The sequence below is a fragment of the Barbatula barbatula genome (assembly GCF_947034865.1).
Source record: "Barbatula barbatula genome assembly, chromosome: 23".
NCBI lineage: Eukaryota > Metazoa > Chordata > Actinopteri > Cypriniformes > Nemacheilidae > Barbatula > Barbatula barbatula.
Window position 1 is genome coordinate 9,131,162 of NC_136786.1, and position 24,376 is coordinate 9,155,537.

General features: G+C 39.8%; 1 protein-coding gene across 1 annotated transcript in view; it reads left to right on the forward strand.

The window, feature by feature from the left end:
• The window catches only part of piezo2a (piezo-type mechanosensitive ion channel component 2a), a 97,222-nt gene that overhangs the window by 47,106 nt on the left and 25,740 nt on the right, over positions 1-24,376 (forward strand). Inside the window, 14 exon segments of the mRNA XM_079447764.1 lie at positions 6,605-6,764; positions 12,511-12,793; positions 13,641-13,854; positions 19,074-19,242; positions 19,328-19,456; positions 19,769-19,804; positions 19,968-20,094; positions 20,678-20,832; positions 21,162-21,392; positions 22,203-22,329; positions 22,474-22,667; positions 22,933-23,081; positions 23,202-23,375; positions 23,643-23,860. Coding sequence (XP_079303890.1) covers positions 6,605-6,764; positions 12,511-12,793; positions 13,641-13,854; positions 19,074-19,242; positions 19,328-19,456; positions 19,769-19,804; positions 19,968-20,094; positions 20,678-20,832; positions 21,162-21,392; positions 22,203-22,329; positions 22,474-22,667; positions 22,933-23,081; positions 23,202-23,375; positions 23,643-23,860 — 2,366 coding nt within the window.

A 24,376-nucleotide genomic window follows, 5' to 3' on the forward strand; every position in this document is an offset into this window, starting at 1 on the left:
GAGCATTCTGAAGCGCCGTTTCATAAGGGCGTGATTCAGATGTCTGAGATCGAGGATGGGGCGGAAGCCGCCGTCCTTCTTTGGTACGAGAAAGTACCGGCTGTAGAAGCCTGACTCGATTTGGTCTGGGGGAACCATTTCTATGGCTCTTTTTCCCAGTAAATTCCTCAACTCCGTGCGCAGAACGTGAGAATTTGAGTCCTGCACTCGGGTGGGGACGACCCCGCGAAAGCGCGGGGGTCGACGAGCAAACTGGAGTGAATATCCTTGGGATATTATTTCCAGAACCCAGTCTGATACCCCGGGGATGGCTCTCCAGGCCTTGGCCCGGGTGGCAAGGGTTTGGGTGTAGAGAGGAGATACGCCGCCTTTTGGGGGCTTGACTCCCAGGAACAATGGAAGAGGAAGTTTGCTCTTTTTTTGACAAAGTTTGTGTTTTATTAAACATTTTGCAGAATGTGGTGTGGGCGTTAGAAAAGGCCCCGCACTTACAACATTGCATTTTAACAAAACATTTTTGCCGGCACCCGGAACTGAACGGGGTGACCTGGCAGACATGAGAGCAGTTTTTGAAGGAGGGCCGGCTGGAGCGGGCCCTGTAGCCTTCCTCTTCCTCGCATGGAGCTCAGGATGGGGCCTGAGGCGCAGGGTCCAGCGTGATCTTTGGCCGGGGACCTTGTCGCTGAGGATGCGGGAAGCGCCGTCCAGATCGGGAGCGCTGACGGTTGTCAGCTCCCGAAGCCTTCTGAGCAGCAGGGGTTCTTACCGGCTGTTGCGTCGAGGCTGGCTTAGGATGGCTCGCCACCGGCCGAGATCCGGGTCTTTTAGGCAGAAAATGTCTCATGGCTTGCGAAGACTTCTGCGCTGCCGTGAAGCGTTCTGCGAAACCCTCCACCGCCGGTCCGAAGAGGCCGGTCGTGGAAATAGGAGCATCCAGGAAGGGGACCTTATCCGCATCCTTGATCTCCGTGAGCGTCAGCCATAGATGACGCTCAAGCACCACCAAGCTGGCCATGGATCTGCCTATCGCCTGGGCCGTGGCCTTGGTGGCGCGTAGAGCAAGATCCGTCGCGCTCCGTAGCTCTCTGAAGAGCGCAGGGTCAGGGTCGGACTCATCCATGCCTTGGAGGAGCTTGGCCTGATAGACCTGGAGCACAGCCATGGAGTGAAGCGCTGAAGCCGCCTGGCCTGAGGACGAGTATGCGCGTCCAGCGAGGGCCGAGGTGGTCCTGCACGGCTTGGAAGGATGAGACGCTTTAGCCCTCCATCCGATGGCGGCGGGCGGACACAGATGTGCGGCCACAGACTCATCGAGGGGGGGGTAGCTTCTCGTATCCTTTTTCCTCTGCGCCGTCCACGGAGGTGAGCGCAGAGGAGGAAGAAGGTCGAAGACGGGCCGAGTAGGGGGCGCGCCATGACTTCGTGAGTTCGCCGTGAACTTCTGGAAAGAACGGTGAGTTACGTTGACGAGGAGCCTGACGGCGCCCCGGCAAAAACCACTCGTCCAAGCGGCTGCGAGAGGGTTCCTCTGGGGGAGACCACTCCAAACCCAGCTCGTTGACAGCCTTCGTGAGGACCCGGAAGAGCTCGGAGTCCGCACTGGGGGCGTGTCCGCCGGGTTCTGGAGACGGCGAGGGGGCGGGGTCATCCAGCGAGCCCGCTAACTCCTCCCCGTCTGAAGCCGCTAACGACATGGCGTCGTCATCCTCCGGTTCGTTTCCACCGAACGAGATCATGTCACAGGCGGCCGCCAGTGGACGCTGATCTGTTCGGGTGAAACAAACCGGGGAAACATCTCTCTGCGGGGAAAACGAGGCACGGCGTGCCGGCGTGAGCTCGCGTTTCCCCGAGCGCTTAGCTCCTCTACCCCGTTGCTTCTGTCGCACAGAGTCCTGTGCGAGCAGCGGCGGCGGGGATCGAGGGGCGGAGTCACTCTCTGAAAAGAAAGCTATCCGCGAGCGCAGAGAGGAGAGACTCATACTCTCGCAGTGAGAGCATTCCGTCTCTTTTAGCGCGTTCTCTGCGTGGGAGAGACCCAGACATGAAACGCACTCGTCGTGACCGTCGACAGCGTGCAGGAAAACCCCACACGAGCGACAGGGACGACGCGGCATTGTAGCGCAGTGAAAACTGCACGTAAATGCCGCAGGAAATTTGCTCTAAACGCTCTCTGAAAAGAAAGCGTGAAAATTGCTCTTTAGATTCGCCGGATAGCGGCAGGGAAAAGACCGGCTGGATCGCTAAGCCGCTCACACGCGAAGACGCCAACAGAAGCCGCCGGAGCGAAGCCGCTGATGAATCCGCTGGAGCGAAGGCGCTGAGCCGAAGGTCGAATCCGCTGCAGGTGCTCTCTCGACGGCGAAGCAGTCAGTCTCGGGAAGCGAAGACGAGTCGTCGCTGAAGGAGAAGAGATCTGAAGACCCTACGGCGATGTGTCTGCTTATATAGCCATAAGCCCCGCCCATTTTGGCGGGTGCCATCGCCATTGGTCCGGCAGCTCCGCTACGATTGGTTTAAAGCTCTGCTTTTTTCCAACCAATCACCGTGCAGTTTTCACTGCGCTTTTGAATTGCTTCAGTCATCGGAGAAAAAGGAGTTTTCCCCATAGCGTCCTGCTACGCAGTACGAGTGAAGTATCGATAGGGAACCAATCAGAGTGTTATCTTCCATTTAAGTGGCAGTTGCGCCCGCGCCATTACGGATTTGCTTTTTACACGGCGGAATTCAGAATAGCAGACAAAAATGTGTCTGCTTGTGCGAGAGGTTAAAGCGTGCAAACCGACCATCTACAGGACAAGCCGGATTTGTATCTTTATGTCCACAATAATAATAATTTACATTGTAATTAATTTTTATAAATATTTTGGTATAATTGTGCTTCTGCGCCTCCCTCTGTGTCTAATGTGCAGAATGTACGTGCAATGTGCAACTGCCTAAAGGCACATACTCTTAACCCCCTCTATAAATAACAAAAAAATTAGACTTAAGACCAGGTTTGAGTTGGTCTATGGCGCAGTCTATTTTCAGTTCCTCAAAAAGTAGAAACGTGCCGACTACGCACCTGAACACACCTCTTTTTTAGACCAACACGCCCATGGGCACACAAATAAGCACAAATGCATTTGCCATTTAAACAACGCGGCGCAGGATAGTAAAATTAGATCTGCGGCGGGTTGAAACAAGCAAAAACACTTGCGCTGTGCCTTGCGCCGCATTGCTCCGGGTGTACGATAGGGCCCTACGTCTTAGTCTACTGCTGTTTATGATTGTCTCATTCTATCCACAAAATTTCACAACACTGTATGCTAAAAGCACTTTAATGAAAACCATTGACGTAAACATTGTAACAGTAACGTATGATGCAATGCTTCATTTGTGCCGTGTTTGGCCCATCAGGAGAGATGGCACATTTAAACCTGACGAAAGGCTTTTGTGCGGAAAATGACAGACATTTCCCATTACAGATCTTATTGAGAGTAGAGATTGGATTACTCAACAGCCAGATGGCCTGCTGGACCTTTGAAATGCGTTTAGTTAAGATTTCAGCACAATGCACTAAATGCACATCAATGTAAAGATCTGTCATGACGCTCACGTTGCCTGTCTGTTTCCGGTGTTTTATGTGCCTCCTGTGGACTTTGGTGGATACCCTGAAAATATGTTGTAATTAACAGACTACACGTTAATGTAATCTTTTTAATGTTCTGGAAGAAAAAAAAATTTTCACGACAAATATCGCTGAAAACATCACAAGTGCACTTAAATTTGCACTATCGTTTAACATGATGGAAGTTATTACTATTCGTTTACTTGTTTTTATAATAACATTGTTTAATTGTCTTTAATAATGCTTAAAGAAAGAAAAACATACAACTTTACTTCCTTTGTATGTTTCTCTTGTATATTGTTCTTAGTACAGTACATTCAGACTTTTTATTCAAAGGCAAGACAAAACTGCTACGAGTTGGTTTTTGCATTGTGTTGTAAAATACATTCAGTGAGATATAACCTTTAACTTCACAAGAAATGTTTCAGTTTAAAAGTATAATTGTTTTAAAATACGTGTAAATTATATTTAAAAGGGGTAAACCATAGTCCCATGAATCCAATTTAAGAAAGCGTAATGCTCAAGCTATTGCAGGTTAGTTTTATGTCATTTTTGTGCACGCTGTTTGCCATCACCAATGCATCCAAAAGTTTTGTGTCAGCAAGAATGTGCTATATTTGGGAAGGGCTGTGCATATAGTTTGTTTTCTGAAAACTCTGCCGCTTCAGTTTGTTTGGACAGTGCGCTGGAAGCAGCTGATCCTTGCTTCATTTCACTGGTATTTAAGCATTGGAGCCTTGCCGCTCATCCTGGGAAGGCGAAGGTAACATCTACCATTTGGCTTCATTCCGCTCTAACAGATCCACCGGTCTGCTTGCTGACTCCTGCTGAGAACCTGGTGCAGTGTCAACCCACATTCCTCCTCAGGGTCATTAAAACAAAACTCACTCTTTACCCGAGATACAGTAAATACGTTCTCTGTTTTTCTATCCTTATCCATGAATATCAACAAAGAAGTCTTCTTCAATCTAACGCCATTGCATAATTGGCATTGCGGTGTTCAACATTGAAAGCAGAAGTTCGTCTTCAACTGTGAAGTTCAGTGGGTTCCAATAATTCGATGCTTTTACTCAAATCAGTGCCATCTGTGGACCTCCACATTTTTGCTAGTCTGCTTAAGGTTTTTGCTTTACGAGCATGCTGAGATGAAAGAGCTCTTTAACCGATACTGTAAACTGTTTAGATGCAGCGAGACATCATTGCAAAACTCATCTGTTCGGTGAGCCAATCACAGCACTTGTACTTTTTTGCGTGTTAAACATAACCCCTGCAGCCTATTGGGTTTCATGAAGTAAATAGCGAACACTTCAAAGCGAACACGTCAGAAACTTTGCTTTGAATGCAGTGATTTAAGCGCAAAGCAATTGTTTACAATGTTAAGACATCAACAATGTGTGGCCACTAATCTACCACTAAAATACGTGTAATCTTAGTAAATAATGTATAAAATCATACAATGTTTGAATGAAGACCAAAGGAATGAAAAGCAATGTGTTCTTTAGGGTGTTTAGCCAACCCCTGCTTTACTTTTTATTGTGTTTTCTTCTTTCTGTGTTCAGAGATAACTTTGTCTTTTGTTACAGCTTTCGTCGTTTTTGAGTCATATCGCACACAGCTGAATCCTCTCTGCAGCTCTCCCACACGCTTCAGTTTTAAAAAAGGAATCACAAACTTGCACAAACGAATCTTAACATCGGTCTTTAAAGATCTGAAAATGAGCCGAAAAGTGTTGAGTATGAAACAAGTGGTGTTTTGGTTTTCTTTTGGAGCTCTGAAGTGATATTGTCCTGAGGAGAGAAACGGTTGGTTTCATTAAAACTCATTCTTGTTTTCAGCTGCAAAGGGCCTCTGCTCGCTGGAGCACGGAAATGAGATCCAGACGCTCTAGCACTTTAACTGAGGACATTGGGAATCGAAGGCTTTCATTGCACAAAAGAGTGTTTTCGTGTCTTTTAAAAGCCACTGAAGCTTATTGTTGCTCTGAGAGCACTTGTTGAAGACGATTTCACTTTGAATGTTAGTTTGACTCAAGCAAAGGCAGTCATGTAGTTATATCCCCTTTTAATATACGGTATAATTTGTCATTTTTATTTAATTTTATGCTTTCTTGTATTCACTCTTAATGTCAATTATAAGTAAGCATGATACGTTTTTTTCCCCAAAAGAGTGGTGCTTATTTAAAGGTGTCATGAGCTGGACTTTTTAAAATCTTTTTTTTACTGTTGTCTGAGGTCTACTCATGACGTTCGTGTGGTTTTTACATTCAAAATCAATAAGTAATAGGCTATATTCTACCCTGGTTTTGAGGCCGGCTCAAGAAACACATTGAAGATTTGGAAGTTAACGCCCCTCTGCTATGATTGGATAACAGTGTCAAAAGACAGCAGTGTGCCCTGTGATGTACATTTCTGTCTTTTTGACAAGCTACAAGCTTAGTTGGAGCCGTCTGTAAACTTGGTTAGACATGTTACACGTAATCAGGACATATAAAGCGATATCTAACAAAGCAATAGTGACACTACATACATTTTCACTCAAACTAGATTGCTGCGCCATTCCAGTCGGATTCAATATTGACGGCACTTTGAGTCTTCCGAGCAAAAACACGACACAGCGCGTCTATCAGCCGTAGTTTTATTTAAACTGATTGACAAAACGAATCTTTAGCCGAAAAAGATGTGGCTATGGTTACCAGTTTGTCGATCATCACAAATGCAGGAGTGTTTGCTATGTGTACATGGCAAAAGTAATTTGCGAACCAGTGGGCGGGGCTAGAGAAGTAGTTGATATTCTTATGTGGAGCCAGTGTTAAACCTATCAAGGACATCATTGATAGGTACACTCCAGTACCTGGCATTCGCTGGGCCTGGTGTCAATACAAATTATGACACCTTTAAAGGTCCAGTGTATAAAATTTAGCGGCACTTTGTGGTGAGGTTGCAAATTGCACCCAAAAGTTCACATGCATCAATATGTCTTTTGTTTGCTTTGCTGTAGTGTGCGAGGTGCAGATGCTGGCAACGGCATCCGGGTGTTCATTCCTGACATTGGCATGTTTGTGGTGGGTCTGGTGACGTGGCTTCTGTGCCGCAGTCTGGAGAAGCAGCCGGTCAAGGACGTATCACAGCACAACAGTGACTTTGAGGTGGACAACCAGGTGAGTAACCACACATTCGAATTTACCATTACTAATACACACTAAAAACAATACTGTCATGCTGACATGCTGTATAAAATATCGTATTGTTTTAATACCTTGCTTACTAACTCACTGAGGGCTTTTGTATATCTTACTGTATATTGCATTCACCATAATAAAGGAAGGCAGGTAAAGAGATGTGAAGTAAAAGTAGAGTTTTATTTTACGTGTGTGTGTTTTAAGGATAGCTTTGAAGTTTTTTTATGTTAAATTTCACTGAGATAGAGTTGTATCTCATCACACCTCTATCAGTCATGTGTTGGCTCTTTCATTCTCACGCCACAAACTTTCATCGAGCGGCTTTCCACACACGCACCGAGCCAGAATCTTACAGTCCATCTTCCTCCTTCACTGCAGGAGACTTTTCACATCCAGATGAACTTAAAGGCCATACGAGCTACCAATTGTCCACTGTGGCTCTAAGAGAATAACAATATGAATCAATTTCTGTCTGGATGAACGCCAGCAAGAGATCGCTTGTGCAAGTGCCATTTGGAGAAATGACATGGAAAGCATTGTTTTACACAGAGATAACACACTTACACTTCTTTTTACTTCAACTTGCACAAATAAACCAGTAAAGATTCATATCGCATCATTTACTTTCAACAGAAAAAATCTTTTTCTCACATACTGGTCCTAGAAAAATCATTCCTCGTCAAAATAATGTGCGTGAGCAGTTAATTGATTCAGATAGAATGAAAATATTTTTAAAGTATTGATTCCAGCTAAGTGCTTGCTTTGAATTTGATCTTCTGGAATATAAGATCTTTTATCCTGTGAAAACATCTTAGAATTTTTTTTATTTCCGTCTCCACTCCAGCTGCTATTGTCTCACGTGTAATTAAAGAAATTGCACTTTGCAGACATTGAACGTGATGCATGTCGTGTCTAACCACACGCTGGTGTGAAACTGTTTTGTTTTGATGCTTATTTTCCTTCAGTTATATATTTTTATTTGTGCTTTGTAGTGCAATGTTCGTGAAATACAGTTAAAATGAGCTTTAATAGCTAAGCTGTTTACTGTTTATTGAAATATTTAGAAATGTGCATCAGCCCTATACAGTACATACGAACTGAATGCAACATACAACAATACAATATGAATTAAATAAAGCTAAAGTGCAATTTAAAAAAAAATCTAATTCAAATGGAATAAAATGCACAACACAACATCAAATGACCAATATTGGAACTTTCCAGAATTCTTCAGACGTCTTGAGTATTATTTGGGCACAGCGGTACTCGCTCACATGTACTGTATGTAATGAGTCCATTTGGATGTTTTTCCTCCTTCAACCTTCTTCTGCTTTACATTTATTTGGCTCATCTCAACTAACTTTACAACCAGGGCCTGTTTTTCTTGGTGACCGTGCTGTTTGATGTTAATCTGATGTATACACGGCCACTCACAGACCACATGGTGCATGCAGATTAAACACTCCTCGTGTTACTTGTCAAAGACCAACTGTGTTAAAGGTGAAGAAACCCTATAGATGTACATTGAAAGAGAGACCTAAGCCGTAATTATGGATGAAAATATCATAGACTCTTGGAGATGAGTTTTTTTGACTTGGACCACACCTAAGCAACCATCCAGAACACCCTCTTAACCGCACATCAATGCTGTAAAACACTGCAAATTCTAAAATAATTGACTTATCCTTGTGTCATTTCAAAACTGTGTGACTTTCTTTCTTCTGCAGAAGAATGTTGATGACCAAACAACGGCAGTATCCATTGACTTCTATTGTATGGACAGAAAAGTCAATGGGTACCGCGGTTGTTTGGTTACCAACATTTAAGGTTTGCCTCCATGCTACACGAATCTTTGGTTTATTATTTGTATTGCCACTTCGCATGCACCTAACGTTTCCAAATCTCACGTTCTCTTACTGTCTTTCACAATGGATTTGCGTTCCAACACTTAAGGTGGGTGGAAGTCATGTGTGTGTAGGTTCACATCTGGAATACATTTGCTGGTGTTGTTTTTTCGGTGGCTGTGCTTAAATTACCAACCCCCCGAACCTTTCAATTTCTTTCTTTCTCACTCACTTTGTTTTCTCGCTGTACGGTTCTCTCTTTCTGACCCATTTTCTCACGTTTTCAAGTTTTGCTCTTTGCTGAGCAGATGCCCAGCTGTGGCAAGGCAGAGGTTTCTATATTGATTATGTAAACAAGCAAACATGGGCGGATGGGAGGTGGAGGTGTTCTGCTGAAGTTTACTGGCAGTGTAACGGTGGTAAAATGTTGGAATGCTCTCCCACATGTTCAGAACATTATGGTTTGTGACACCGAGATAATTAAGAGCACGCTGTAAGTGTTTAAAGGTGCGTGTATATCAAGTCAAGTAGTTTTATTGAGCTTATTCTTGTTCCAAAAGTAAAGAACAGGAAAGAGCACACAATAACAACATGTAGGGCAATTCTTGCTCAACTGGTAGAGTATTGTGCTTGCAATGCCAAAGTCATGGGTTACAGTTCTCATGGCACAATTTATTGCACTGAAGGTTGCTTGAGATAAACACGTCTGCAAAATGTACTCTATGCAACAACATAAACATAGGTTATGTGGCCCAAACTTAACTTCCAGTAGACCTCCACAAAGAATCAATAAGAGGCTTTAATCTAATTTAAAAAGATTCATATAAATTAATATACATATAAAGTCAAATATAAAATAAATAGTGATATTACTAGCCACTAGCCAGACCAACAACCAAAAACAGACAGGAAGTAAGCTTCCGGCCAGGCGCATGTGTCCGATGAAACAATCAATACAGTAGGCCTATATGCTATATGTTGGTATAATTATGTTGGTATAGTTTTGTGAGTTAGTCAAAATGTTAAGACAATATTGAGATCAGAGTTATTTAAGATGATTGACTTTGAAAACAAACCATTTTGAGTATATTTTAAGCATGTATTTATTGATTTAAAAAATGAATGAATTTAAAAGCATACTATATAATGAATAATATAAAAATAGTTAATACAAATAAATTAGATCAAATATGTTGTTTACTGCCATAACCTTCTGAAAACGGTATATTCAACGTTTTGATAATATACAGTTCATTCAACATATCTGACTAAACATGGCACAGTGGGATATGGTTTGGGCTTTTAGAGAGGGGTGAACGTGTACCTGAAAGAGTGCACTGTGCATTTATTTACATTTAGATACATGCATTTAGCCAACACTTTTATTAAAAGTGACATAAAGTGCATAAGCTATATGAAATCGAACCCATGAGTTTTTGCACTGTTAATGCTAGTAACGCTAGTTAGGAAAAAAAATCATTTTATTTATACTTTTTTATTTATTGCTACTGCCGATTGGCCGTTTAACTGTTCTACCAATAATTTTGCCTGTTATTATTTAATAACATTTAAATATACAGTGTATGTGTGTAATCATATTATGATTAAAGATAAATATGGCTGAAATAAAATACAAAATTCACATACAATTAGGAGAATCCACAATCATTTCCAGTCAGTCAATCCAATACATCCTATCGACTTCAGCAGCATAAATAGCATCCGGCAACTTTTAGCTTTTAGTTTAATACTTTCATTATTTTACTCCATAAGTAAGCTCCTTAAGTAAATCACTTCAAGTACCCCATTTCTTGGCTCACGACAGGAAGGTTTTTCGTCTTTTATTAAACGTTCTGATTCACCACATATGTGAATGCTCTGGAAACACAAATAAACACCAGTACGCCCTGTCTCATCAAAAGTGACTTGTTCTATCAATTCGTTTGCACAGCGAGAGACATTGAACAGGTCACATGGTTTTTATCCTTCCTGAAGCTCTACCAGAACGTGTTTTTCTGTGACTTTGCTCATTAAGATGACCTCTTTAACGAAACCTCACAGAGCACTTATTCATTATGGCAATATGGCAAATATACTGTACTTGAGGGGAACACTGTCATTGGTTCCTGCAAATAAACAACTGATTCAGCCCAGCAGAGCTCATATTATTTCAATCTGGCTATATTTAACGCAGCAATGAGAGCCGCACACTGTTTAGAGGGTTCGACAAGCACAAAATCGACCCGAACGATGGAAGATAAACTGTGTTGAGATCAACATGCCTCTTTTGATCAGTTGGCCGGCCTGTAATATGTCAATGTGAAGCAGCAGAGAATGTCAGTTTGAGGAAATAACACTAATAATTTTCAGACTGAAGTCCTCACATGAAGCCAAATGTGTATTAAGTTCAATTAAGTTAATCCCAAATCACTTAAACTGGAAGAAAAGTTTATTTATTCAGCGAGGAATCTTCTGGCGGCATCACTTCGTGTGCCAATCCTACATCCATAATGTGAGTTGCGTAGTCTTTCAAATCCAAAACAAGGCGTGACTACATTTTTGCTTTTGTCAAGCATCTCTCACCGATTCATGGGACATGGCTCGCCCAAGAAAAAGGTTTTCCTAAACCTGACGGATGTTGCCTTTGTAACAGAAGTGTATTCTGACAGTTAGAATTGAGTTTTGGTCAGTTATGGGTTTGAATTAGATTAAATGTGCCTTGCAGGACCGGAAGCTTACTTTAGCTAACCTTCCTCGGGGGGGAATAGATTTACCTTAGACGAGATAAGATGGTGTGTTTTAGCCGCTAGCGTTGTCCTGTTGTACATTAAACAGTGTGTGGTTTAAGAAATATCTATTACGGTATCGTTTAACTTTTATTCGAATAAAGCAATACATAATGTATTTAAACTGTCATACTATTCACTGCAAAGCACAGTTTTTTCTAAAGACATGAATGACACATGCAGATTTTTGGGACGAGTTGTTACTACCTTCCCAAGCAACTGGAATTTGTACTTCATTATAAAACTAACAAGGACAACTTTATTGTTCTGAAGTCATATTTCATTCATATTTCCTTTTCATAAACGCTCGAGAGGTGATTTGTAGACGGTGCTCTGGACAGACAAACAGGATTAAACCATAAAAACCAGACGTTCATCCTGTTTGTAGTACTTCTGGATTAATTAAGTCTGATTAAACATCATTACAAAGATCCAAGGCACTCTCAAATGTCGTTTTGAAAAGAATGCTGTTTCTTAAATCCAGTATTGCTGTCAGTGACCTCAATTCCCCATTCGGCTCGTATATTTCATCTAGAAAGATGCAGATTGAACTTTCGCCCATTTGTTTTTTTCCTCGTGTTTACTACAAAAGCGATATTGTGATGTTGTAATATGACATCATTAGAGAGATAGCAGTGGAAATTTGGGAACATATCTGAATGTTAATCTCAGAGGCCTGCTGCGTATCACAGACTGGTACAACAGCATCTCACACTTGGACCTTTTAATCCGATCGCAGGAATGAATGCTAGAATGTTCCGCTAAAATGTATTATGCTACCACGCTCGCATGCACTAGAACAATTGTGAGGAAAAATACAGTCTGAGACCTCATTGTAAATGTGGAATATATAAATAAATAACAAACAGAGATAGACAGTTTAATAGAAATAGAAATATGAACTATAAAGACTATTTCTAGGTTACTAGTTAAATGAAAGCAAATCTTCAATAGTGAACTTTTTAATGCCTTTCTGCAAGCATATTACAATCTCAAGTGCCTGCTGTCATTTAAGTAAAAGAGCAAACTGGTTTTTGAAAAGTGAGCGATTTCTGTAACTGTCGTATGACTAACCAAATCTCTTCATCTTGTCAGGAAAAGGACAATGAGGAAGAAGAGAAGAAAGATGAGAAACTGGAGCTCGAAGATGAGCTGCTCTTTGAAGATTTCGAGCTGGCCGATGAAGACTGTGAACTTCCTGAGGAGGAGGAAGTGGACGTCGATGATGTCGAATTCGAGGAGCCTGACGCCGAAGAAAGCACCAAAATAAAGATCCTGCGACAGATAGCAGACGTGGCGTCCAAACTCAAAGAAATCATTGGCAATCTGATTACCACGGCAGGAAAAGTAGTCGTAACCATATTATTGGGTCTCACAGGTAGGTGGTGTTGAGATAGACATCACTCACGACATGGAATCAATGGATAGCACTCATTTACAAACTGCAAATAAAAGAGACAAAATCATGTCCATTGTTATATACAACAGCATTTATGTCTGTCAGACAGATCAGATGATTGTTAAGAGCACATAAAACAAAATATATTCAAATTTGTAAATATTTATTTGATCTAAATACTTATAAATAAAATTTTACTCGGAGACTTGGAATATAGTAAATGTGGTAGAGTGAAGAAGAGATAAAAAATGATTATATCAAATAATAGTTAATGTTACTTTACAGTTATGATAGTTTATTTGTATATATAATACTTTATTTTTTTATTTATATTCATACTGTAGTGTTTACTGTAGTGCTCGATTTTATATATATTAGAATAAGTCATTTCATATCATTCATTTATTTAAATAGCACATTTAAAAACAACAGACGTTGACCAAAGTACTTTACGTTTCAAACATAACCCATACAATTAAAACAATCATAAAAAGTACATAAAATTAATTTCAACGTATAGTATATATTGTATGTAGGCCTATATATAATATATTACTATAATATATTAATTAATCATTTATGTAAAATTATTATATACTGTATATAATTATTTTGTATCCTTGCCTGGGTCAATAGTCCTTAGTCACACTGCATGTTTTGATTATATGGAGAATCTTGACATTTTATTAGCAATAAAAAATAGAAGATCATACGGATGTGGAGCAAGTAAATATTCAAATATTCTTTAAGGCTCTAGATTTCCTTTAGTTCCTTTTGAGTCTTTTCTTTGACCATTTTCAACATCTTCCCTTCGATCTTGTTTCAGGTATAATGTTGCCGTCCCTCACATCAACTGTCTATTTCTTTACCTTCCTGAGCCTGTGCACCTGGTGGTCTTTCTGTCGCACCTTCGACCCGCTCCTCTTTAGCTGTCTGTGTGTTCTCATGGCCATCTTCAGCGCTGGTCACCTCATCATGCTCTACCTCTATCAATTCCAATTTTTCCAGGGGTCCGTCCCGCCCGGTGACAGTTATGCCAGGTAAGACCACAGCTCCAAAACTCACAATTCAAAGCCCAAATGAATTGGATTTACTAAAAATGTAGGCTTTAATAACTCGAGGACTGGATTTGGTGCAGGATCAGTATTGTAGAAGTTCTCCCGTCCTTTGATATTTAAAACATCCCGTCAAGGCCTCTTCACTTAACTTGATCAGATTTGCTTGTTTCTGCAGAGCTTCATGAGAAGTAGACATTGAAGGAAGTTCATTATGTGATTTATGTTGTTGCTTGTTTGTAAGCATAAAGCAATGCAGCGTGAGCTGACCGCACATGGGCTCAATCCGTATCCAGATGTATCCTTTTACTATAACCAATGAGATTACAGTGCTGTTTGAAAATGGAACACAAAAGGAAAATTCAATTACAATGATCAGGCGAACGGGAATCCTACATGTGTGTCTGGGTGCCTGCAGACTGATGGACTCGATTGATGATTTAGTCTGTTTTGTTATGTGGCAGTAACTGGCGTCTAGTGTAGAAAGCAGATGGAAAAAACATTAATGCTCCGTGCACTGATCTGTTGTCAATAAGTATCACGGTTCATGATTTAAAGACAAATAAAACATTCACATAAATGCAGAAATATCTGAGATTTAGGATATCTGGGCACTATTTTAATTAATAATGCTCCTATTTGTCAAAATGTTGAAAGGCTAGAGATCATTTACACTCATTTTTGAAGGAATTTGCATTTATTTTATACTGACATATTTGGAGTTAAACATAAATGTGGCCTGTTTAGATCATTATTTAAATCATTTTTGAGCTTGGCAGTGTCGCGCTATTTAATTTTTTGGTTTGAGTCTCGATCCAGAGACATTCCTACAAACCAAATCTGTCAGACTCTGTTTTGAGAAGTTTGATTAAAGAGTCAATATTCACTTCGCTTTCAGAAATCATGTTTAAGTTCTGTGTGTTGTCCATGGCGTCTGTCCAGCGTCTAGCTGGAAAGACTTTGCAAATTGAATCAAGGTACATGAAATCTTTAACTCTTAACTTTTTGTCGCTTCTAGTTTGTGGTGTAATATTTTCAACTGTTATGGCCCAAGGAATCATTTATTGTGCATTGTTAGATGATCTGTAAGTTTGCCGTTATTCAGAGTTAAGGAGGTGCCCCCTATTATGCCCCCCTATATTGAATTTTGCAAGATCTATTTTTGCTTCCAACAATTGAATATCGAAGTTGGGCTGGTCAATGATTAATCATGATTCATATTATTATTACAGAAATACCAATATGATGGCTGATAGACCTTCAATGTCCTCATCCCGAAGAATACTTGTGTTGCGCTTTTCTATAATATCCATTATCCACCTACATCATTAATCGATCATCCCGCAACAGATCCCATAAGCTAGATGTTGAGAGATGAAGAGAGAAGCCACTAAGACGATGGTTTTGGTGGTGGCGGCATCCTCGCCGCGAGGTCCAGATGGTTCCCATTACGACGGGACGGCTGTTGGCCTCCACTTAAATTACACAGCTGGTTTCAGGGAGCGCTACACAAACCGCTAGGCTAAAGTAGTGAGAGATTCAGAGAATGAGAAAAAACAATCAAAGGTGATTCAGAAGAACTTGTGAGTGACGTAGCAGCAATTATTCTAAATGTGTTCCAATTGTATTGTATGGTTGTCTACTCGCTGGCTGGCCTTTGTTATGATGACTATTACCAAGTTAATATTCCTCTCCGCTGGCAGTGAGGTTTCAGAAGGACCATATAGCTTTGGATCCAGAGCTAACGGTGCAACCATTGTATCTCAATAAAATGCGTTGTAAGTATCACCCCAAAACTAGTCTTTGAAAGCTTCTCAAAGCCTCCCTGTGGTTTTTGATGTTTGTTTGATTCCGCTCTGTTAGATTAGAAGCAGGTCCAAAGACTTGAAAACCAACACTACAAATAAACTATCGCTTTAAGAGAGTCCATCTCAGTCACTCTATTCACTTGGCCTGAAATCCACATCCTGAAACCTCATATGCATTCAAAGACTCTATAAAAGACACAGACACTCAACATATGTAAGATGAAGTTTTAGCCGACCTCAGAAAAAAGAAGTGCGGTGAATACGAAACATGCCAGGCGAAATGACACACGTGACATGGAATCCCGTTACTTTCAGAAATACAAATTGCAGCAGGAGGGTAAAACACGCAAATGTGCAGAGGAAGCAAAACGCTGGCCGTTATAAGTAAAGAAAGTCGCTTTACTAAACCCTTTACTCAACCACATAAAATTACGTGGTTTTAACAGGATTTCGTGGTTACTTTCTCAAACAAAACCTTAGAAACATCTTAGATCCTATTTATGCACATGCTGCTGAGAAAAATACTGTTTTGCTCTGGGGATCAAACAATGAGGCTTTCTATGACAATCACACAAAGACAGCAAAATCAGCAGACGCTTTGTAATGTAGCATTTGCGGTTAGGACGTGAGTTTAGATTACACCCCACTAAAGTCTAAGTATGTGAAAATGCCAGAGAAGAGTCTATTTTGGGTGAAACAAAATGCTAATTTAGTCGACCCGGAGATTAAAACCTCATGGGTTTATGTTGATTGTCTGCTGGGTGCCACCTATACAGCAAGGTCTGTGAATGTTTACATGTGTGCTTCTTAACTTGGCTTAGGGCATCAGAGTATTGTGTTTGAAATTACCTTGAAGAAATAAGTCAAAAAAGATCATGTCTTACACTCTGTAACACTAGGATTGCCTCTGTTTTTTCCCACTGGTGAAATATGTAAAAGAAATCGAAGAATAATAAGAAGAAATATAGCTGCAAGCAGTGATGACGGGCCACCGCACTACTGTGCCACTGCTACATGGTTGGCTCTCAGAAAACGATGCAAAGTGGACAAGTGCATTTCAGTGTTCAAGCCCAATCCAAAGCACTGAATGTACGCTATAGATATGAGACACTTGCTTCAACATGCATCACTAATAAAGTGCATCGCCATGGCAACAATCTTTTTTTAATTTAGCATCCTCCCCTGGCCCTCATGTGTAAGCTGTTGTGTAACCCATTCTAAAAATACCAAATGCCTAGATAAACAAATATAGTTTTAACTTTAACTTAGTTTAAATTTTACAAATAAAATACTAGGGTTTAATACACTCCGCGTAGGCCATTGAAGTGTTTTCATGAATAAAATTGTCTATTTAAAGTGAATGAACGTTATGGGGAGTTCAGTCAAACTATGGCAGCGAGACAGCCAGTTAAGTAGTGTATTTGCACAATTTCATTACAGAACTTGTTAGTCCCCTGGCTACCATGTCAGAAGAGAAAATTCGACACAAATTTAGCCTGCCACAGGAGCAAATTCTGCAGCTCTCGCATCTTGTTGGCCCAACTTTGCGGAGACAAACTCAACGGAGCTAACCCCTCAGCCCTGAAAATCAGCTGCTGCATGGCGGCTCTTTGTTTTTATTCCGTGGGGAGTTTTCTGGAGGTGTTGGGGATGAATATGGGCTGAGGAAGACCTCTGTGTGATGGTGCGTTCACTCAGTGACAAACATCCTGCTCCATCATGCCACCGATTACATAATTATGCCTTTAGCCAGGCACAACTTGATGGAGACACATCAAGGCTTCCATGCCATTGCGGGTGTCCCACAAGTGATTGGCATTCTGGATGGGACACTTGTCCCTACACACACACACACAGACACACACACATTTTATTTGTTTATTTTTACTATTTCAGTGAGCCCTGATAAATGCAATTTCTACTATTTCTAAAGCGTTTCCTAATAAACATTGTTTTCTCAATACTTTACTGACTCTATAACGCAAGGTAGAGCGAACAATCGATTCTTGAGGCATCAATATCAACCTAACGTTGCACTTAAGAAGGTTTTCCTAAAGTAACCTCAAAAGGTATAGTTCGGGGAACACGCCTAGAAACGGTATAACTTGAGTTAAGGTGTACCTGTAGAGTCTTCGTAGCCCACTAAGACACAATGTTATTGGAAAACGCAGCCTTGTACTTTTTAAATGGTAAAATACTGTTGTCAAAGCTGACAAGTACTATTATTGGTGAGATTTTTGTAAAATCCAGTGACAAACATAAAGGATAACTAATAATAATAAGGAGGCTAAAGTCTCAATTGGTTCTCACCAATTTCACATTGTATGGGAAACAACTGAGATATTTAGGAGGTCTCATTAATGATGCCGCTTTTGGGGGGGATTTTGTCCTCATGACACCTTTTGCTCCTTCAGAATCTGGTTATAATGAATTGGCCGCATTAAAATGGCACCTCTATTCAGCAACATTTCTACACGCATACTTGTTATTTTCAGCTGTGGTATTGGGACTTGGATGTCACGCTTTGCCTTTGGTTGATTCACACTCTGAAGCGAAATATTCAGACTATATTCCCCACTTGGCTACAGATGCCATGAGGTAGCTGCGAAATGAACGTCTGGCAAACCGCATTGACTTTACTAACAGAACTAAAGCAATAAAATACAGGCAGCCTGTGTTGTTAACTAATCTGTTCTCGATAGGGTTTTGGCTGTTAGAAGCCGCCATTGTTTATTGATTTCATCAGCCAAAGGTGACAGTATAAAACATCTCTGCTCATGTTACAATGTTTGCTGTATTGAATTGAGATGAAGAGCCATTAAAGAGCCTTCTTCTTCTTGGCTTTTCTTTCTGTTTTCCATCTCATCCCTTAAACTTGTTTAGTTTTATACCACTTTCAGTTTTATACCCTGTTAAATAGGCATCTGCTGTTATTTTCTTCCTTCGGCATCCTATTTTGGCTCCAACGTAAGAGAAAAAGAAAAAAGGGAAATAAACACAAACCTAATGTTGTGAAGTCTGGAGTGAATTAGCAGCCAATTCTGTTGGATTTACTGTTCAATATTTAGTCAGGTCCACTTTGATTGGTTGATGAATTTATTTCTGCATTATTTTATTTTTATTATTTTACATATACACATACAACATTATTGTATTAATTAGTTTGAATATCTTTGTTTTGTTCTTGTTGTTGTTATGGTCACACACAACCGCTTGTGGCTGCATATTATTATTATTTTAAATAATAATAATTATTGGCATCATTGTCATTAATCGTTTTAATTATTAAATAAATTATTATTTTTATTTTTATGAATAATTATTTTATGAATATTATAATAATAATAATAATAATCATATTGTTATTATTATATTTTTTCGTCTCTTGCTCTTCAGTCTGTTTGGCATATCTCCGGTTGTGCTGACTGACTGCTCTCACACCTGGATGTTCAAAGTGAACCCTAATCTGGAGTGGCACCACTTTGTCAATCCCATCATGCTCTTGGTGCTTTATTACACACTGGCGACACTAATCCGCCTTTGGCTGCAGGAGTCAGAGGACATGGTGAGATTTATTGAGCATATCTAAAAGAATATGCACATTTCAGTTTGATATCAAAACTGTACCACATTTTTTATTGTGTCTGCAGGTCAAAGAAAAATCAGAACCCGAGGGAAGGGAGGATCCAGAATCTCCAGAAGGTAACGCTGTAATTTACACGGCAGAGAAGAAGAGACAGCTGTGGAGAATGGCACGTTACCATACAGATGAGAGAAATGTGAGAGTTTCTTACTAATTCCATTTTTCTATCTGCCATAATCCTGTGTATTATTACAATTTATGTATACTTTGATTCAAACCTTTCATTTTCATTTAATATTACAAAACGTCTTTTTTGTCTGCAAAAAAATATAAATTGTCAGAATTGGGTCGAGAAAATGTTGATTGAATAATTGATGAATAATATTACAAATACATTTAAAAGTTTTTTTTAAATATGCACAAATAACTAGGCATCATACTGTATATATGAATATTTGTTTAGACAAATTTGTTAAGTCATACTTTGCTCTAACTTTTAATTTCTCAGTTGTTCTGCACACAAGATGGCTACAGCACACCTGAGGTTTGTCTTTCCGATAAATAATGAACATCATCCACTGACTTAAACTAACTGAATAACAAAAGATTAATGCTTGAGCCTATCAATGATGAAATCAATATAAATATTGTTACATTCAGAGCTTCGGAGGAATCATAATACACAATGAACTCACTTTCTCTCTCAGGTATTGATCATAACATCCAATGGAGCCTCTCTGGACTTTACATCAGTACCTTGTGAGAACGGACCAAAGTCTGTGGAGCTCTACTCAACCCCTCACTACAAACCAGGCCAGGTTGAATCAGATCCACGTATGTCATCTTCTTCTCATGACCTGTTTTGTGAGGTCCAAAAATATATTTCCAACATAAGCAGTATTGTCTTATTTTTCATACATCTTTGATGTAAATTAAAACGCGTGTAACAATGAATTGATAAGTGTTATAATGTATAAACTGTAGTTACCATTATTCATTAGAAATTATAAGGTGCATTATAAAATTACTTTTATAATGCATTAAACATACTGTATATGCTTTAAGTGAAGTGTTACCGATATCTTTACTTGACAAAATAAATAAAACAGCATTTAATAAACATATAATTATGAAAGAATTTGTTCCACCTCCTGTGAAATTGTTCATAGACTTATAGTATTTCCTGTATTTCCATAAACCCTGGACCTTATTCCATATATATTACCTAAACATTTCTTCAAGTTTTTTCCTTGATTCTTGGAAAAGCGGTTCCAGAAATGTCCAGATTTACTCAAGAAACATAGGCCTCCATTGATGTTCAAGGTCTAAGCTATTAGATGATTCAGAGGATCCGACTCTAACGTTTGCGAGCCAACCAGCCCCCTTCTTTTTTTTATAAAGCATGGTTCTTTTTCAGAAAAAATGGATGGTGGCGTTTACGAGATCGAATCTGCATACGTTGAGCTTTCCGAGGTTCCCAATCCATTCAGTGTTGTCCGTGTTAACTCTGCGGTGAAAGCCTTCAGATTCATCATGAAGCAGAGCTACATCTGTGCTCTTATCGCCATGATGGTGAGTCCTGTTCAGCAGTTCACGCTCACATTCAGACTCTCTTTTAGGGTTTGTTTACCCACACCTGGTTTCTTAAGGTGGCCAATTTAGTCATTACCCATGACAGATCTGACTGGACATAGGTAATGTGTACCATGTGCAGAAAGGCTCTAGTTGGCTTTGTGCAGAACCGAGGTCACCCATTGGAGACCCACAATAGGCAATTGAAAAGACTGAAGTAGCTGAGCTCGGTTTAGACCGGATCTGAAGACTATAATCGTGTCTTTCTTTTTGTCAAATCTGTAGATTTGCTTTACTCATTCTGCCCCTGATACTGGTGTTTCATTCAGGCGTGGAGTATCACTTACGTGAGTTGGCTGACCTTTGTCTTCCTCATCTGGTCATGCACTCTGTGGATGGTGAGGGACCGCAGGAAGTATTCAATGATCACCTCTCCATTCATGGTGTTCTACGGGAACTTGCTTATTATCCTGCAATACATCTGGAGCTTTGAATCACTGCAGCCCGTTCCTGGACTGTTTCTTAAGAAAGAGGTGCCCTTCCGGGAACTGGGCTCTAAAGTAAGACTTAACAATATTTATCACTGAATAGTTTAGCTGTAAACTCTGGATGTGGTTTAAAGTTTTAAAATAGTAAACACACACTTGTGAGTGCATCTTACATACATTTAGTTAGAAACCTTTACAAGTATAGAGGTCAATACAGTGGACAGCTATTCGAAAAGCCATTTCTTTGTGTATCCATGGTGAAAATATGTGTAAAAAGTGTATAAAAGTCTATATTAAATGTGTCTATAGCTCTATACGTTTTACCAAACTGTCGCATTTAGGCTAATAAATTGAACTAATTATTATTATTTAGATTATGAAATCTTACTAAACTATTTAAACATTTCCGTTAAATCACTGCAAAAATATTGGTCTAAATATTATTAAACTAAAACTAAAATATGATACAAATTAATTAATCAAACAATCAAAATAAAACCAAAAAATACAAAAGGATAATAGCACATGAAAAATCTGTAAAAAAATTCAACTTAAATTAACACGAAAACACAAAATACAAGATCTAAAAACCCCATAATAATTCTGTCCCACTGTTGCTACCATTTCACAATAAGCCCCATTAGATTTAAAGCCACTTTATTTTACTACCATTATTTTATACATTCCCATCTAATAACACCTTTACCTTTAAGGGTAATTCACTGTAATTCACACTCTTTTAAAGCAAAACAAATGAAGCAAGCATGGTTGTGATTGTCCAGCTGAAACTTTATATTCATTTTAATAAACAAATGTTTATACCGGTATTTATATACTGTGTTTCATACCAGAGATCTTATGTTCTTGTGCCTTTGTGTGTAGATTCTCTGTCTTCTCAGTTTCTGGCTGTTGTTGAGACAGTCTTTAACCGAAAGAAAAGATAGAAAGACAGATGACAGCCAACTGTCTGATATCAAAGTGGAAGAACACATACATGGTGAGACAGACGGTAAGTCTCGACTTCTGTATGAACTGAAGTTAATGTTTCTCTCTTATTACTTATTGTCATCCTAAAAAAGGATTTGTGTTGTTTCTTTGATCCTCCCAAAAATAAGCCATAATGTATGTATGGATGGGTGTCTGTGTGTTGTAGATGAGCTGGATGGCGAGGCAGGAGGTCACAGAGAGATGATGGATGTCTTGGGCAGTACAGTCATGGCCATGCTTAATAAGTACTGGATCTACATCTGTGGCGGGATGTTCTTCTTCGTCAGCTTTGAGGGACGCACCGTCATGTACAAGATCATATACATGATGATGTTTCTCTTTTGTGTGGCACTTTATCAGGTTTGTGCTGTTTTTATTGAAAAAATTTACTTTTAAGACCAAAATAATGGTCTTGCTTTGTACAACTAGCTATTTTTATTTATTCTAGCCATATTTATATTGGTTTTGTTTGCTCTTCTTTGTGTATTTGTTTGTTTTTAGTTTATCCTCCTTCTGTCTATATGTTTGGTTTGTTTTGAATTTTGGGTTTGTCTATACTGGAGCAGATGTCATTATGATGTTCTGACATGTAGTGAATGAATGTGTTGAACACCTGTGGTTGCAGTTGCACTATGAGAGGTGGAGGTGGATGTTGAAATACTTCTGGATGTCAGTGGTGGTGTACACCATGCTGGTGCTGATACTGGTCTACACCTTCCAGTTTGAGTCCTCCATACACGTGTGGTCCAACATGACTGGAATGAGCAGAGAGAAGTATGAACGCTTTTCAGATATCTTTTATTTCTTATTTAAGCCACTTGTTATATTTTTGTTATACAGTAAGTTGCAGTTTGCATTACAATAACAAAACTCATTGTGTTATCATTTGTGCAGGCTGGAAGATCTCGGTCTGGAGAAGTTCTCAGTTCCTGCTCTGTTCACACGGATCTTCATTCCCACATCTTTCCTTCTGGTGTGTATCCTGCATCTGCATTACTTTCACGAGCGCTTCCTACAGCTCACCGACATCAAGTCTGTGGCCGACAAACGGGAGAGCACCATCTCCAGGTACAGAGGTAGCTTTGGACACAAGGACGTAAACGAATGCTATATTTATATACAGGTTTTATTCATTATTATGTTTTCAATGTTTAGATTGTTTTCCAATTGCAGAATTATACTAATGTGGTTGTAGATGTTCAACACTAATGTTTTGAATCCTCCTTTTCTGTTTTGAATTCAGAAATATAAATGTAAATATTTAAATGAATGGGGATCATTGGCTCGGATAAATCCTTGTCACACATAAACAGCTGTCTTTCCTCAATTTATCAGGCTTGTGCATCTGGACGGCAGTCTGGTGGACATCTCCATGGTCAGACCTTCATTCAGCTCCACCATAAATGAGGAGGACGTTGAAGACAGAGTAGATCTGGAGAAGGAGGCAGCAGATGTCAAACAAAGAGAGGAGGAGAAGATCTCCGTGTCAAACTTTTTATCAGAAGGCTTCGCCTGCCAGATGGAAGCAGGTCCTGTGCCAGAGCAGGAATCAGGTATTCTCGCTTTCAGGTTTCTCCCGTTCCACCTCTTTCCATCATCCATCATGATCGGTGGATACAAATTGGAACTGCAAAATGTGAGGTTTTCCAGCAGCAACGTGTCGTATTTGTAGCTCAATTTAGTTACAAATCTAAAATTCACACTAAACTGAAAGAGTGCTCGGAGTAATCTAGTTAAACCAGAACATATGGATGGTACTCATGATGATTAAATTGACCTGAATTAGTAATGCTTCTTACCACATTCAATTATATCCTTTATTGAATGAGGCACACTATAAAAATCTTGAATCCATATTGGTTACTCTCACTGGAACAATACAACTGGAAGAAGCTTTTATTGGCTTGATGGGGCAGGATAGAGCCAGCAAGATAAACAGACCAGAATAAAAATGTCTAGACTTGTTGAATGTGTAAACACTTTTGCAGGCAGGCCCGGGGAAGAGTGACTATTCTGTCTTTAACACCGACTGCTTATAACTAGATAAAATTACAATCACGAGAAAATCA